Source organism: Equus caballus, chromosome 15 (genome assembly GCF_041296265.1).
Source record: "Equus caballus isolate H_3958 breed thoroughbred chromosome 15, TB-T2T, whole genome shotgun sequence".
Classification (NCBI taxonomy): Eukaryota; Metazoa; Chordata; class Mammalia; order Perissodactyla; family Equidae; genus Equus; species Equus caballus.
The window spans coordinates 33,842,661-33,859,314 of record NC_091698.1 but is presented as its reverse complement, the minus strand read 5'-3'; the positions used below and the strand labels follow the sequence as shown (position 1 = coordinate 33,859,314).

Sequence of the window (16,654 nt, the reverse complement as noted above, 5' to 3'; positions counted from 1 at the left end):
AAGTTAGGACAGACATAAAAAGACTGTATTGCTAACAAGTTAACTCAAGCAGTACGACATTATTTTAAGGTTACGTACTTGGGGACTCGGGAACTACCTCACCACCCCCATCTCCCACCCAGAACTACCCCCAGCCCTCAGGAAGAGCGGAAGTTGTGGGTGATCCTAGATCCAAGTCACCCCCAGGGGCCTCCGCAGCAGGAAATGCTGGGGCTTTAGGCTTTAGGTCTGCTGTGCATGTGACTCAGTTCTTTTTACAGTGCTGGCTCCATTCTCTCTCTCCTCACCAACTTCTCTAATTCACAGCTTTTTCTCACTCTTGATTTCCGCTGCCTCCTAGTAACTCTAGCTTGCACCTTTGAGGTTCTTTTCTACATCATGACCCTCAGCTCCCATCTCCAGTCTCTAATTGCCAAGAGCCTCTAACTGGGCCAGCTTATCTCTTTATACCAAGTCTCATTAGGGGTCGCTGACCAGTGTACAGAGATTGCTGTTCTTAGGTCAGGAGCCCACCCGGCCCACTTGGTTGTGTTAGCAGGTTTGTGTAGAACGACACATAGTTATGTGAGCAGTTTCATTTAGGGGCGAGCATGGGCTGGCGACACATCTAGTTCCACTAGGTTCCTGTGTTCATAACAGTTCTCACTTAGTTTATTGGAACAGGATTTTTTATGAAGAGAAGAGTAAGTAAAATAGCCTTTCAGTACGCCCATTCATGAAACAGAAGAGGCAGTATAAATGAAGACTAATAACACTTTTTACCCAAGAATTGAAAGATAACTGTATTTTTTAAAAGTTCGTTTATCCTCTTGAGATTTCATATTTTTTAATTTTGAAGATGAACTTCTTCCAAAATTTTCCAAAGATACATTGCAGAAAGTAAGGGAGAAAATCACCTCAATCATTTTAGAAATGATGCTAGTTTAGCACTGTTCACCTGAAGAGGGTCAGGTAAGAGGCACTGAGGGAAATGGAGCTGAGTGGGTACAGTCTAGGGCACTGGTTCTCAGCTCTCCCTCCAGTCATCTCTGTTGTTTGAAAATGCTTCCCACATGACTCTGGTAGCATTTTCAAACAGCAGAGCACTCTGCCTGGTTGAAAAACCATCATTAAATAGAATTACACCTCAAGTACTGCTTCAAATCCTTTAATATAATAGTTGATGGTAAGATGAAGTTCCTCTGTTCTTAAGAGAATAAGGTACAAGATAAAGTGAAATTCTGTGGTTTGTCAGCCTAGGATTGTTAGAGGAATTCCTTGAAACCAGCGTGTGTTCATTAAAAGGAAAAGGGGTGACAATGAGTGTTCTAAAACTAGGTCAAGTGTGTGTCTATTTATGGGAGCAATTAATAAAGCACAGACATTTGATTTGAGATGTAAGAGCCCGAAGCATGGAAGGGCATTCTGTTTTGATGGGTTTTCATTTCCTCATACTTCTGAGATGGCAGAAGCCAACCACTTACTAGGCTTGCACATCATTTCCCACCTGCGTGGCTCTTGCCCTCTCCCACTCAGCCCTGCTAGCAGATGGAACTGGTGCCTGGAGAAGCTGAGGAGGAGGACACTTTCCCACCGCCTCCGTGCCTTCTCTAGTGCAAATATCGACAACAAGGGTCTCTGTTATAGGGGCCTCAGGGCCCCTTGGTTTCTCCTCTAGGCCGGGGACAAGAGAGGTAGAGACAAGGACGGGCAGCTGGGCCTCGGCATCCAGAGCTGAACTGTGGAAGACAGGCTGACGGGTACACGAGTTAGGGGAAGGGACTTTTCATTTATATGATTTTTGTTTTGTGGGTAGCAGGGCTTATCATCAACACTGATTTTATAGCTTGACAACAAAACATCTTTCATTAAATTAAAGGGTCTACCCAAATGACATTGAAGTATCTGTAAAAGTATAGTTTATTGAACACCTACTATGTCCAGCACAGGGATGGGCATGTCTCTATAAAACTGCTAATCCTCATGCCAACCTTGCAAAGGAGAGATTATTTATCCCTAGTTTAGATTTGAGGAAACGAAGGCTTATAGAAGGTTAAACAAACATATAGCTAATAAGTCACAGAACCCAGGTCTGGCTCCTTGGAAACCTGTGTATTCCTCTGAGTCTTCTAAGAGCATATGAAAATTCATATCTAAATCAACAAGTGACTGTAAGTGAGCACTCTAAATGCTAAATACTTCTGGACACCACACCAAGTCTGCTTTTAAGTTTTAGAACTTTGCTGTTCTGTTACTTGTCAGCTCTTAAACCTGGTTACTCTCAGTGCTGTTGACGTTAGCCTTGGCTCAGTAAATGAATGAATGAGTGGCTGTTCAGCCTTTCTTTCCATCTCCTCCTTTTCCGTCCTCTGAATCTGCTGCTCTGTCTGCTGCTGCTTTATTTTACATTCCTCATGTCAAACATGCAGAACTATAAAGGCAAAGAAAATGAGCGTTTCATTTGGATGTTTCAAATTTTGAGTTTCCAAGTCTTTGTGACCACCCAGTGAAGCTTACGTGCGCCTGTTCCTATTTTTAAGGCAAGGGCTGCAGTGGGGTGAAGGGTGTCCGTACCACCCAGTGCACCTCCAGGTGCACTACCCTCTTTGGACCTGCACACATACCTTCCCATTTGCAGATGAGGAAACAGGTTCCGGGAAGGAAAACAATGCACCAAAGATCTGTTTGCAGAATTAAACTGCCTAACAGATGAACTACTCTATTTTCACAACTGCCCAGTTTCCACTGGTGACCTTTGTAAAACAAACATACTACCAAGTCTTTATTTATGTAATCTACTAGTTTTCAAAACACTGATATTTAATTTTTTTTCCTTGTAACATTTCTATGCAGTAGGCACGGGGCCAAGTCATCAGGTACCAAGCCAGTTAGTGGATGAGCATTCAGCTTCAAGTCCTTGCTACCTTCCACATTTTTTAAAAGTATTTTCTTTTTCCTCATAAGCCCAACATTACAAAGATATTTTTTAAAAGAAAAATGTTAAGACTTTATTCAAGATATATATATCAGGCATTGTAACAAAACAGCAGAACTTCAACCTTTGGAATACTGTAATTTTACATCCCTTTGATGCACAGTCCAGTATACTATTTTATTACAGATCGTTCTATAGGGACTACAGAAATAAACTAGGGAAGTACACACAGTCACAATCTAGGATGTCAGCTGTTCTGTGTGTGCTGTTTGAGAATGAAGCACATCCTTTACCATTTCAAATACTGTGCAAGGTGAAGAACTAGGAAGGTGCTCAATGGTGGGTATGGTTGACAAGCACAATTATCACAAACATACGAACAGTTTACTATGGAAAACACACATTTCAAAGGCCAGCGAAGTGAGCAGGCTATTCACACAAAGCCAGGAGGGACAAACTCTCCAGTTTGTAAGTACAACATGACATCTCACCTCAGAGACAGACGGGTGCTCAATGGCAGATAACTCAAAGTTATTACATGAAAATCACAGACTTTTGAGCTAGCATTTTGTAAACAGCCTGTGTCTATAATCAGCAAATTAAAAACATTCAGTTATATCCTCTAGACAGAACACCACACCACTATGTGTACACTTTGAGGCATTCACATTTTATGTCAGTCCATACACAAATATACAGCTTGTTGGATAAGTAAACACATTTTGCCAGGAATATGACAGCTGCTCTAGTTGTACAGTGAGTGTTTTTAAGAGAGGAACCAACTCCCTAGTCAACACTTGAAGGAAAAATAGTTACATTTACATTAAGACAGCAGTTTGGATACCTTTATATATTTTAACTCTTGAATGAGAAGTAATACAGCATGTCTGAGAGTAGAGTGCTTCAAACTTGTTTTTGGCATAGTTGAGTGCAAACTTGATATCCTATACTTGCTAAGATTTTCCACTGTAAAATGATGAAAATAGCTTGTTCACAATAGGATTTTAATCTCTGCTGCTAAAGGCATTTATTATTTTGGCAAAAAAAAGTTGCTAAAAAGCTGCTTAAGCTTTTTCTGCACTTGTTTCTGATAATTCTGGGTACTCCCAACTAACAGGTAAATATGTTTTAAAGTGTATATTTTTCCTCTGAAACTATTCAGTGAGCTTGAAGCAAACAGATTTTCTGTCTTCCCTAAAGGGTGTAGGTATCAGTGGGTGTGGGGCACAGACAATGAACAGACAGCCTCTCTTTGCCCTCTGAACCACAAATCTGCTTTTAGGTGTATTTTCCTAAATCTTTTGTAAATTACAAAGTCACCTGCAGAGGAATCGTGGGAAGAAGGGATTTAATTATGCATACCTAGTAAGAATCAATTTCAAGTAAAAACCCTTTCTGAAGTGGCTCTGATCCAGCTGATGTCTCAGCACAGACCACTGGTGTATGTTCGCGTAGCTCAGTAATGGAACGGTCTAACTGTGCCTGTTTACAGCTGGTTGACAGTTCTACGTGGTACATAACACTAACTCTCTAGTCTTCAGGGCATATCTATGAACAAACACAGTCCAAGTATTATAAGTAACTGGGTTGTGACCACTGCATGCATTACACTGAAGAAAACACCATCTCTAAGCACAAATACACGAGTCCTCCATTTAAGCTCAGCTCTCCAAGGGGAGAGCAGCTGCCTCAGACCCAAATGCTATTTAAACCAGATTCGTCTTTTCAGATAAAATTCTCAGTCTAAGCAGGGAGTCTCCTCAGATAGTGCTTTATTCTCCTACTAAGCGATCTGGGCTTGTATAAAATGTCTGTTAAGACATGGAGTGCCCATGAGCTTGCGGCTTCTCTCTTGTTCATGATCTGCACAAGCCAAGAAGGGGACAGGAGGGCGTGAGCCACAGCCGCCCATGTTGCTGAGCAGCAAGTCGGATCCGTAAAGATCTCAACCTCTGAAGCCTTTCTAGAACCCAGCATTCTGATTGTTACACAGGTGTCAGGTGTATTTCATAGGGTATCTGAGACAAAGCACAGTCCTAGGTTTGATTTTGTTGTGGTTGGCTGGTTGGCTTTTGCTTAGTGTTCTCTAAAACAAAGTGCTCAGGTTGTAGGCTCCTCTACGTGGAGGAGTCACAGCACTGGGTACTCTGAAGGAGAAAGAGTCATTCATCAAGCACTCTGCAGCACTCAAAATGGTTCCTCACAACAGTTCTGAGTCCACATCCCCCAAGAAGTTTTCCCAAAGGTGAGCCACCTGCCTTAGGCAATAGTAAATCCCCCTAAAGGATTCGGAGGCTCTGATCCTGAGTCCAAGGGAGAGACAAGCTTTCCGTGACTCTTCTCTTATTCTAGGCTGTTCCCCAGACCTCATTACACTCATCTGTCACTACAATCCCGTCTCTCTTCATTCTAAACTTCTCTGGTCTACTGATGAAACAACTGTCAAGAACATGGACCATCGTCCTGCAGGAAAAGGGATGTTTTACTGGAGTTGTATTTGGAATCTCTACAAGCAAATCTGAGACATTCTCTAGAGTCAAAAAATTTTTTACACTTCTGTTTTTGCAGTTTTCTCACAAATCAGAACCTCTGGCAGCCCTTACGAGTCCATTATATTAAGCCAAAAGCCATAAGTATGTACATCGTAGTCCAAAGTATTAGTACCAAGAACAAAAAAGTTTTAAAAAATTGCTTTGTTTGCATTTACAGGACTAAAAACAAAGTATGCAACAAATAAATTACAAATGTACATCTCAGCAGTGTTGGGGGGATCTTCTTGTAGTTCTAGAAACACACTGCTGTCTAATTATAACCCAACTGGGGAAAATTACTAACCTCAGAAGACTTAAAGATCACCCCCCACACACACCACCTTTCCCTTTAGCCTCTCCCCACCAAAGAAAGAAAAGAAAAGGGAAAAAAAAAGAAGTGGAAGAGGGGAGAGAGAAAAGGCCGTGTCTGTGAGGCTGCACACTCAAAGCACACCAGCGTGTGGATTTCTATGTTATTAGTGCGTAGCTCTTTAAGGCAGAGAAGAAACATTCTGTGGATCCGTTGCTGTTGGCTCATCTCACTCACGTGGTTTCAGTGGTCAAGGATGAGGTACTTTTCTTCCTGAAGCGAGATCGAAGGATTCTAGGCGGTGCCTGGTAGAAAAAAACAGAAAAAGGCATCCCTCAATTTGGCATAAACATAGAATCTTTTGAGGATAGCACCTAGATGGGTTTGTGTTGAGAACCTCCAGCTCCTTTGGCCAAATGCACGTGTGTGAGAGTCAGCTGGCTGGGGCTGGGGGCTCACTCTGGGTTTCCACAACAGGAGTCAGAGTCCCATCCCAAGCATCTCTGTGAAGCTGAGCCAACTGAGAAGGCCACTGCCTGCCCCTTCTTCATGCTCTCCTAAGTCCCTGGATCTCCCAAGCAAATGGTTGTGCCGAAGGATGACACATCTTCTTTCTGCCTTGGGAACAAAATGATCTTAACAAGTGACTCAGCAGAGAAAAGTGTCCCCCATCTCTTCCCCTGGTCTTTGTTGTTTCCTTTGGTAACCGGCCTGATGTTTCTTGGCACCTGCTTAAAATTTCCATCACCAAATTTCCAGTCCTCTTTCTGGATATGAAACCCTTTAATGCACGGAAAACCACTCAACAAAGGGAAACACTGTCCTTAAGTATAGAGGGTTGCACCTCATCTCCCCTGCAAATGACTATCAAGGGACCCCTCCTTCCATGGTACCCACACATCACAGCAGGAGTTACTACTACCATGAAAGAAGGACAATGTTTTCTCCTAGCATAGTAGTCAAGGGGGTTCACACAGCTGGGTCCAACCTATCCTCATCCCGTCTCTGTCTACCTCTCTGAACTCAACTTCTTTTTCTATACTGCCTTTCACACCTCTGTTCCTTCTGACTGGAAGCCTTTCCTTCTTCCCTTCTCTGCCTTGCTATTTCTAGTCCTCTTTAGGACCTAGCTCCAAAGTCACTCCTAGGCCCCCAGCCCCATGGCCCAACCTCACACAACCAGGATTGTCACCTCCTTTGTTTTCATAGTGTTTTGCACATGAGAGGATATCAGAAGATTTTGTACCCAAGCAGAGTGTGCTAACTCACTGTCTCCCCCACCACACTATGAGCTTCCTGAGGCCAGGTCCCTGTTCACCACCATTTCACAGAGGGTAGCTCAGTGCCCAGCAGGCACACAGAAGGGAGGGGGAGGGAACGAAGCAGGGAACAGAAGGCTCAGGCCTCCACATCTTGAGTCCTCACGATACACCTTTATGACTAGGCAATGTCTACCAGCCACCTCTGGACATAGAGTAAAAGAAGAATTGGTGAAGCCCATATTTTAGTAAACTGCCTCAGGCTGCTTAACAGTAAACAGGAAGGCAGGTTATGCATCTTTTAAAAAAAACAAAACTGGCACAAACCCTCAGGCCCTAGGATGCTTTTGGCACAAACCTTCAGGCCCTGGGATATTTTGGGCCCCTCTCCCCATCACAGGGCTGCCCAGGCCATAATGGACTCCTTGAGCAGTGTCCAAACCCGGAACATCTCGAATCAAAACCTCGAACTTCAAAATCAACCCACGTGTGTCCCACCTTGGGGAGGAATCTGCTGAACTCACGCATACTGCAGTGGTAATAACTTCAGTACCAGCATGACTGGGGCCACAGGCCATTGTGTTTCAGCAGGGAAACCTTTCAATGCATTTCCTCACCTGAGTCTCACGGGGTCTCTACTCTGTGGACAGAGGGACTCCCAACTTGTTTCAGATGGATTCTCAGGATGAAGTATTCAGCAGATGGGGAATAGGAGAGGTGACATGAGGGGGCCTCCAATTCTGCTGGCCCTACACCTGAGCCCAACGCTTGTGACTCCTCACCCAGGTCACAGAGCACAGCCCGCAAGGCTCTAGGCTTGGCCCTCCTGCTGCCAAAACTCCATCCACATCTACAACTGGCAATAGTACATATACCAAGTGTATTGTTTTGGTCCTTTTAAAGGGCTGTGCCCCTTTAAGAACATTTTCTGAATACCTGCTTTGAACCAGGTACCATGCTGTGTCTTGGAGATACAATAATGAACAAGCTTTACTTACAAAAACTTGTCAAATAACAGATTCTGAATTTTGCTTCCAAAAAACACTCACTTGGGTTGCTTTTCACTCACACATCCCAGGTTAGCAGTTGTTAACTTTTATTTTGAGACCTATTTCTAAGTAAAATTAGTAGGGTCTTCTTTGCCCCTTGCCAAATAGCTAGATGGTGCCTAGCGGGAGGGAGATCTTCCCACCCCAGGCACTCGGGAGATGCTGGGCACCTCAAGAGCTGCAGGTCCCAGGACCCCCAGATCTCCAGGGCAAAGCCCTTGTGCAAACACATGCTCCAACCCACAGCCCCAGACACCGTGTACCTCCAGGGGGATCTCCGTCTTTCGAGGCGCCTTATACTTGTACATGAAATCCAGCAGGTCCTCCTCCTCCTCCTCCTCGTCAGAAAACGCCAATGGGTTTTGGACCTGGTGAGGCTCCCATGCCTTCACACCACCCTCATTCACATCTCCCTCAACCACTTAATGTCCATTTACAATCTACACAGAGGAGACAAAGTACAGCGAGGAGGGATCAGCGTAGAAAGGAGCGAGGAAGGCAGGCAAGGGCACGGTTAGGCGCACAGCACGACAAGCCAGGCCTGTTAGGACAGCCGAGGCCCCTGTGTCTGAAGCCAGCATCCTCTGGGGTTACTGCAGGGGGATCTAGGGTTGTGAGGGGGCAACTGTGAGACTGGTCAGGCACTGTGCACAGGAACAGGCTTCAGAATCTACTGATAAGCTACCAAGGGAGATGGGGCACCGTTCCCCTGGGAGAAGAAAGGCGCTGCCTTAACTGAGATGTGTCAAACCCTGCAGCTTAGACCTGTGACGCCACACAAGAAGAATGCTCGGGGAAACAATCTCCTCTAGAAAGGACGGTGGCAGTGATTTCAAGGGAGGGAACAGCACAGTTTTCTGTTATACACACAAGCACCGTTGGCAGTGCATTACACTTGTGTATTCAGCTCCAAGCATTCTTTAAGAACCAGGATGCAAAATGCCAGGAAGCCTTCAGAGAGAACCTTCAGCAAAGCTATGCAGATTTTTCATTTCAAAGGCGGAGTCCCAGAGAAGCAAAGGAACCTAGTGGGAGGAGAATCTAGTAGTCATCTTCCCCTCAAAAATGACAGCAAGTTTCCTCTTTTAGCCTGCCTTGATTAAATCCCCAGGAAAAGCTCCAGGATCAGTTCATGTCATTGAATGCACAGTATTTTTTAAGTGTTCAAATGCTGAGCATATTCCATGTCATCCGGCCAGGTGGTCCTATCTTAGTTGAGATATAAAATATTTCCTGCCTGTACCTGGCTTATCTGACACCAATAGATACATCTTTCCATGCTTCATACGTTGTTTTCACCTAGAATCACAGAAGACAAAGCTACAGGGCCCTCAGACCATCTGGTCCAACCACCCTGAGGCCTGCAGATAGAAACCAGAGCTCTTTCATCTTTCTACTGCGCCTAAAAACATGTTCAGCCATCAAATGAGTTCCCGCCATCAAAGGGGACTCGCTAGACTATAACAGCACCCGCTGCGGGTTGAGTAAAACTAACAACGGAACCCGATCTTGAGCAGCTTTCCCAGTTATTGCTGCTGTGCCCCTCAACGGCCAGCAGGAGGCAGCACAAGAGCATAGTTGTCTTAACCAAGAATTTCAAAGCTGAATTGTAGGCCGGGAGTGACCTGCTCAGAAGGGCCAAGTCGGAGATCATCTTTGATCTTTTTGCTGTGTGCATCCCCCAGCCTGTTCACTCGGGTTTAGATTGTCCTCCGGTCCCTTCCCCTGCCTGAATCAGCTGCACCCTTAGGCCTCTGTTGAACATGAGGACCAGCAACTCCAAGGAGCTCTCCCTGAATACTCTGGCTCTTGATGGGCCCCCACTTGGTGACCCCACCTGCGCTTGGAATCTGTACCACATAGCTTGTGCTGTGTGCCCTGGTTCTCCTCTCAGTCTCATTGTCTCAGCCCAAGAGAAAGCATCCCAAGCTTAAGGGAGCACAGCTGGTCTTCCCTCAGTCCCTCTGAACACCTGATGCAGGGCTGAGCACACAGTGGCCACTTGTCCACTAATCTAGGTGGAATTCTTACATCATCTCAGAGAGCTCAGCTCTTGCCCCAAATCAGAACTCAACCCCATCCAAAAGGAAATTCCTTCTGTGCACAGATAACTCCTGCCTGATAGGATGAAAAAGAGATAGACCTGCCCAGGACCAAAAGCCCTCGGACCAGGGCAGAAATTGCAGAATCAGCCTGGCCAGCTCCACCCCAGCCTGAAACCCCACATCCTGGGAGCGGGCTTGGGGACTGGTTTGAGTCGGTGCCTCTGTATAAGCAGTTTCCTGTAAATCTGGGTCCACGGCTTTCCCTGTACTGATCATTCTGGGGTTCAGAAGGCAGCCCAGTGTCACTACAAGATCCTCAGGCATCTAACAAGTCAGCCTACTCACCCAGTCTGGATTCACTGAGACCGAGCAACGAACTCACACATTACCAGAATAATAATAATAATGACTACCACCACTACCTCAGGACTGAAACCAAATGGCTTTCAGTTTGTTCTCCATTGCATGCTTGAGCAGGGCCTAAAGGGTAGGAAAGAAATGGCCCTCTGGCCCACCAGGAGTGATGGGTCAAGGGGCACCCAGATATCCAGGCAGGAATGGAAAACAAGTGTTCAACTCAGTAGAGGCTGGGAGTAAAGGAGGCGAGTGTGGACAGCTCAGAGGGCTGGAAGTAGCCTTAGAAGGAAGCCATGGAGAGAACCTACTAAAAAGAGAAGAATCCTGCTGGTCACTGTGTTCGCTGAGGGTTTTTGGCCAAGAACGTTGTTTGTAATATTCTGCTTTACTCTCGGGACCCATGAGAATAAACATTCTGGACAAGCTGGGCCTCTGAACCTCTGGTTGGCTATTTTGTTGTGACACTGAATCTCTTACCTGCATTTCCCTCTTTGCACTGGCTGCATGGAAGCCCAGCATCTTTGGCAGTGTACAACTCTATGGCATGCATTTTACATTTTCTTCTCACCTCTGACTCCATCTTACCTGCCTATTCTCTTTCCCCCCAGCTTCATTTCTCTTAATTTGGTTTGATGTATCATCTATAATTCCACAGGTGGACTTAAATCCTTTTTGGAACAAGGAGTAGTATAAATGAAGAAATAAACCCCACAGAACATGGTCCCACTAAGAGGGGCACCAGGATGAAGATGAGGATGAGTGGCTGGGCAGAAAATTCAGCAGTGTACCTCCTCAGCACTCTCCTCCCTGGAGATCTAACTAGAATGTGTGATTCAATAGGTCCTCACCCCTGGCAACAGGCCTGAGCAGGTATCACTATCCACATCTTAATATTCTGATTCCTCCAGACACAACCTGTACAGGAAGAGCGTCTCTCTTGCAAAGTCATGGCCACAACCACCACCTCCAAACCTCAGGTGGTGTCAGCCATGGCCTGGAGCCCAGAGAGCTGCCACCATGGTGCCCAAGGCTGGGTGGCCTCTAGGAAGAGGCAGGGGTCCTGCTGTCTTCCACTGCAGGGGAATGAGTGTGTGGTTTGGGCTGACATTAAGCATGAATAATCGTGTCATGCTGGGAAGCGGCCCCTCCTCTTCTCTCTGTGGGGAGGGCAGGGAGGGAGAAACTGGCAGAGACTCAGCCCTTAAAGGCCTGAGCAGATCGTCTGCACTGAGCCCTAGGCCTCCCCATCCCCCAGGCAGCAGAACAACCCCCAGGTTAGCAAACACATAGCACACAGCACACATTAGTGGGAGCTATTAATGGAAGTCGGCAAACGTGTCTGAAGAAGAGCACACCCATCTGCAACACTTACATCCGCGTCCCCGACAGCCACCGAGGAGAAAGAAAAGAATATTCTGTTAGGGAAGGGTCTTTTGAGATGAAATTCACACACACGTGCAAAGATGCGTGCACACGCACACGTACATGCACACGCACTTCACGTGCTCTTAAGAGCCAACGGCTGCTCCTGCTGTCAGAGGAAAGACACTGCCCCGGGGCCACACTCAAGTAAAACGCAATTCTCTCTGTCTCTCCTTTAATAGAGAGTGGAAATAGGGATGGCTGCTTTTTACAATGATGTCCCACACACTTGATCAAAAAAAAGGAAAAAAATCCACCTCTATGACTAATTCCAAGCAGTAATACAGAGTTCAGTTCTTTGTTACGTCAGGGGAGGTAGGGAGAAAGGAGGGGAGAAAGGGCGGTGGGCATGAGAGGAAGAGAATAACAGAAAAACAGAGGCAGAGACATGCAGGAAGCAATAAGGAATAGAGCGACAGAGGGGCAGGAATGGGCAGAAGTGGGGAGACAATGCTCTCCTGGGATCTGTGATGCAGATGAAAATCACTTCAGGGGACCAGGAGGGTCCCTCTGACCAAAACATCTGTGACCCTGAAACCCCCTCTCACGGCATCGCTGCCGGAGAGCTGGCCTCCAGCCCCGGGCGTGAGACAAACCTCCCCCAACACCATGTATGGACACTTCCCAACCCAGAACCCTTCCCTGGCAGGGATGGACAGAGTGGGCAGGGCCCCAGGGGCACCTAGCTCAATCCCACCATGCTACAGAGGAGGGGACTGAGGCCTCACGTGGAGGGACTTCCCCAGCGACACAGAAGGAAATGGGGTAGACTGAATTGTCAGCTGGTTCCTTGCAAGCAGACCTGGGGCGGTGAGTGGGAATTCCAGGGCCCCAGGTATTAAGAGGGTCCTAGAAAGAGAGGGCTGGGGCAAAGGCCCCCAGATCATGATTCTGAGCAGGGCCACCCCAGCCTGAGGTCCCCACCGAGGCCTGCCTGCTACTCACTCCCCAACAACCCCCAGGCCCACAGCTCCAGGGAGAACAAAATTTCCTACAATCAACTGCAGTTATATGTAAATGCACTGGCAATGCAGCCTCTGATTACGAAACCACCAGGTGTCTCAGGAGGTAAGGGCTTCCCAGAGAGCGGCACAGAGCAACCCAAGAGGAAAGAATGAAGGAGAGGGCAGCTTTACACTCCCTGGTCCCCCAAGTGACAATATCTCAGAATTAAAAGCTTTCCTAATGGCTCATGGAATTTACAAACTCAGAACTTTAAAGGGTGAATAGATAGAAATAACCACAGTCGCCTGAGGCCACTGGGACTGGTGGTTGTTTCCCAGGAACCAGTTCGTCCACCATGCCCCAGTGTTAGCCTCCAGCGCTGGAAACAGCTGCGTGCAGGCTGCAGTCCCTCAGTTTCTTTCTTTCTTTTTATTGAGATATAATCGACATATAACACTATTAGTTTTAGGTGTACAACATTATGTTTTGATATATACATATGCCTTTCCATTTCTGATGTGGACCAGGATGCCCCAAGGGATACACAGCTGGTTAGAATCAGAGCCAGGGTGGGATGCTGGTCCCCAGTGTCCCCTGCTTAGGGCTCCTATGACTGTCAGTTCACACTGGGCTTACGGCCTCCAACACCCCCAGGTCTTCTACAGACCTTAAAAAAGCTTAGCACTGAGAAGCCTTAAAAATTAAGAAACGGAAGGAAAACAGAAAACTTCTTATCATGCAGCATCATGTCCTCCTGCTCTCCACAGATGTGGAGGGACCTGCCGTGCCTCAGTGGCACCAGCGCTGGCAGCACAGGCAATAAAGGGCACCACGTGTCCCCTCCTTCTTCCGTCACGCCAGCCAGCAGCTGCGGGCCACGGGCGGCCCCTGTCGCCTTCTAAGCCAAAGGCAGTCCCTCCATGGGGGTGAAAGGGGAGCTGCGTTAGTCTGGCACCTTATTCTCTAGTCTCTCAGGTGTCCAGTGAAAGTTAGAGGAGCAGGTCAGGAGAGAACAATATGGCCCACCGCGGGGTGGCCACAGCTCCACCAAGCCGTCCTTCACACACGTGGAGGGCAGCTGCGGGACTGTCCAGGACAGGGAGACTCCAGGCTCATCCCCTCTCCCTAAGTTTTCCTGGCTGCTCCAGGCATAGTCATCATCACCACCTTCATCCTGCTAAAAGCCCTTTCATAGCCATTTTCATAACAGTGCAGTGAGGTGGGGAAGCAAGGGACCTTTATCTCTATTTTAAGATGAGGAAACCAAGGCTCTGAGTGGTTAGGGACCCACGCACAGTTACACAGCTAGTAAGTAAGTGGCAAAGCAGGACCAGGGCTCCCTTGGCTGCACCAGGACCAAACCCCCTGGAACTGCAGGGCTTTGTCACTTGAGAGGACCTGGGTAAGTTCCTGTGTCATCACCCAGAGCACAAGGAAATCCGACCCAGTGGTGGTTTTAAAATACCTCCATACATTCTTTGACACTCCTCCCTTCAAGAGGTGGAGAATAATTCCCTTCTCCTTGAGTGTGGGCTGGACTTAATGACTCACTCCCAACAAACAAAATGAGGCAGAAGTGGTGGTGTGTGACTTTAAAGACTAGGTCCTAAAAGGTACTGCGGCTTCCCACTTGCCCTCTCTCTCTTAGACCAGTCACTCTGGGCGAAGTCAGCTGCCATGTTGTAAGGAGGCTCAAGCAGCCCTGGAGAGGCCCATATGGTAGGGACTAAGGCCTCCAGCCAACAGACACAAAAGAGCCATCTGCATCCTCCAGCTCAGTCAAGCCTTCAGATGACTGCAGCTCTGGCCGACATGTTGACTACAACTCTTGAGAGACCCTGAGCCAGAACTACTTGGTTGAGCTGCTCCCAAATTTCTAACCTGCAGACACTTTAAGAGAATACACGTTGTTGTTTTAAGCACTTAACCTCCTGACCCCTCCCCCTAGACCATGCAGCTGAAAGGGAGCCCCAGGGTCAGATGCCAGCTCATGGTTAGAACCTCCTCCTGAGGCCAGAGTCCAGCACACTGCAGAGGCTGGCTGCTTACTCACCTTTCCAGGTCCTGCAGGTGGAGCAGCAGGTACATACTGTGGGGATGGGGGGCACATCAGTGATATCCCCCACTAGACAGGAATGAGCCCCAGGCAAACAGGGAGGCCCCAGTGAGGTGTGGGATCCCAGTGTGTTCAATATAGGGGTCCCAGAAATGTGGGTCTCTGTAGAGACACCAAGGTGGGAGAGGGGATCATTCCAGATTCAGCTTCCTCTCAGGTGCTAGAAAATGTCCTTGGCTGGCCCACAGAGGTCAGTCCTTATATCCTGCAGCCCTGGGGAATGCAGGGGATGGGGTCAAAGTTTCCTCTAGGAAATAATTCCAACCACACTTGTTCAGATGCCCTGCTCTTTACGCCCTCCAGTTCAGCAGGCCCTCTGAAGGGCTTAGTGTCTGACCATTTGGTGGAAGGCCTAACTGGCTGCTGCCTTGCACATTCCATTGGTCTCGGTGCACATCCAGGCCTTGGTACACAGGAGGTGCTCACTCAATACGAGCTGAGTGTCTCCACGTCCACACACGGCAAGGATCATTCTTCCAACTCCCTTTGCACCCCTTCTAGGGTCCAATGCCAGGCTTTCACTGGATAGTGTCTGACAAAATGCCTCCCAGTTCCTTCTGCAGGGAGGAAAACTCCATATTGATAGTTTGCACAATGGGCATATATTTTTATTTTACATAACTTGTTACATAATATCTCCTTCTATTTTGTACTTTTTTCTCTAGGCATCATGTATTCAAGATCTGCCCCGACCTACACTGAAACTGCTACTTCCGCTGGCTGCACCTAATTCCACCTCTTACCCGTCCTCTCCCAGGTTGCCTTCAACTCCTGCCATCTGTCCAGGGTTTGCAAATTATCTTGTTTGCTCTCCTCAGAACCCTAAGAGGTAGGCTGAATAGAGATTACTGTGCCTTTTTCCCAGAGGAGGAAGCTGAAGGGAATTGGGCTTTTCTCCTGTGCCAAGGTCAAATCCTCTGGTCAGCGGCCGTCTGGGCAATCATTCTGAGAAGGTTCTGAGGCTGAATCTAGGCCCTGTGCCAACAAGCGTGGTGACTGCTCTGTGATGTCTGCCTTGCTGTCTCTGCACAGGCCCAGTGCCACCCAGCCCGGATGGAAGCCAGAGGCCCTTTCTCTTACGCCCCCACACCTGGTGTCCGAGGCCCACAGTGGGGGTTGGGAAGGCACACCAGCCCTGTGTGGCTGGGCCTCCTTTACCAGACTTCCTCCAAGACACCCTCACCCTCAATTCAGGGGTTATGACACCCCCAGGGCCTCTGACCGGGGCGCTTTCGCCCTGTGCCCAGGCCCTGGGCCATCTTTTGCCTGTTTTTCTTTCTGAGATAATTTTTATTTTAGGCCCCAGAACAGCTGGGGCAAGTGCCATACAGCACCTGTCGTCCCTGCTGGGTCAGCACCTCCCTTCTCTGCCTCCTGAAGCCACAGGTGCCAAGGCCAAGGGCGGGCAGGGAGGAGAACTGGCTCATGTTGCAGCACAGCGGGTTCTCTCTCTGGTTCTCCATGAACTGCACCTGCTCAGCCTGCGACCAGAGTGCTCCCCACTGCCTCCCAGGGGCCTAGCAGAGGATGTCACTGCTAACAGAGGGCAGCAGGGCCAGCACCAAAACAAATCATCCCAAAGCCACTTCCATCTGGCGCTGGTCTGGAAGATGTTCAAAGTCTGGGAGATACCTCCCATTGCCTTTTAGATCCTACCAGCTTCTCACTTTCCCACTTCTGAGGCTGCTCTGAATAATTCACCAAGG

At 47.8% G+C, this 16,654-nt stretch overlaps 1 protein-coding gene across 17 annotated transcripts in view; it reads right to left on the bottom strand.

Moving 5' to 3' along the window:
• Positions 1–2,961: 2,961 nt before the first annotated feature.
• REEP1 (receptor accessory protein 1) overlaps positions 2,962–16,654 on the bottom strand; it is a 98,053-nt gene continuing 84,360 nt past the window's right edge. For 7 of the 17 annotated variants that reach the window (XM_070235190.1, XM_023618775.2, XM_023618773.2 and 4 more), the window contains 3 exons: positions 14,886–14,921; positions 8,327–8,484; positions 2,962–6,060 (listed from right to left, as the gene is read on the bottom strand). In XM_070235190.1, the coding sequence (XP_070091291.1) occupies positions 5,989–6,060; positions 8,327–8,484; positions 14,886–14,921 (266 nt within the window). In that variant the 3' untranslated portion in view covers positions 2,962–5,988. Of the gene's footprint in view, positions 6,061–8,326; positions 8,504–11,837; positions 14,922–16,654 lie in introns of all 17 variants that reach the window. The other 10 variants (XM_070235189.1, XM_023618774.2, XM_070235181.1 and 7 more) reach the window with 3 other exon arrangements.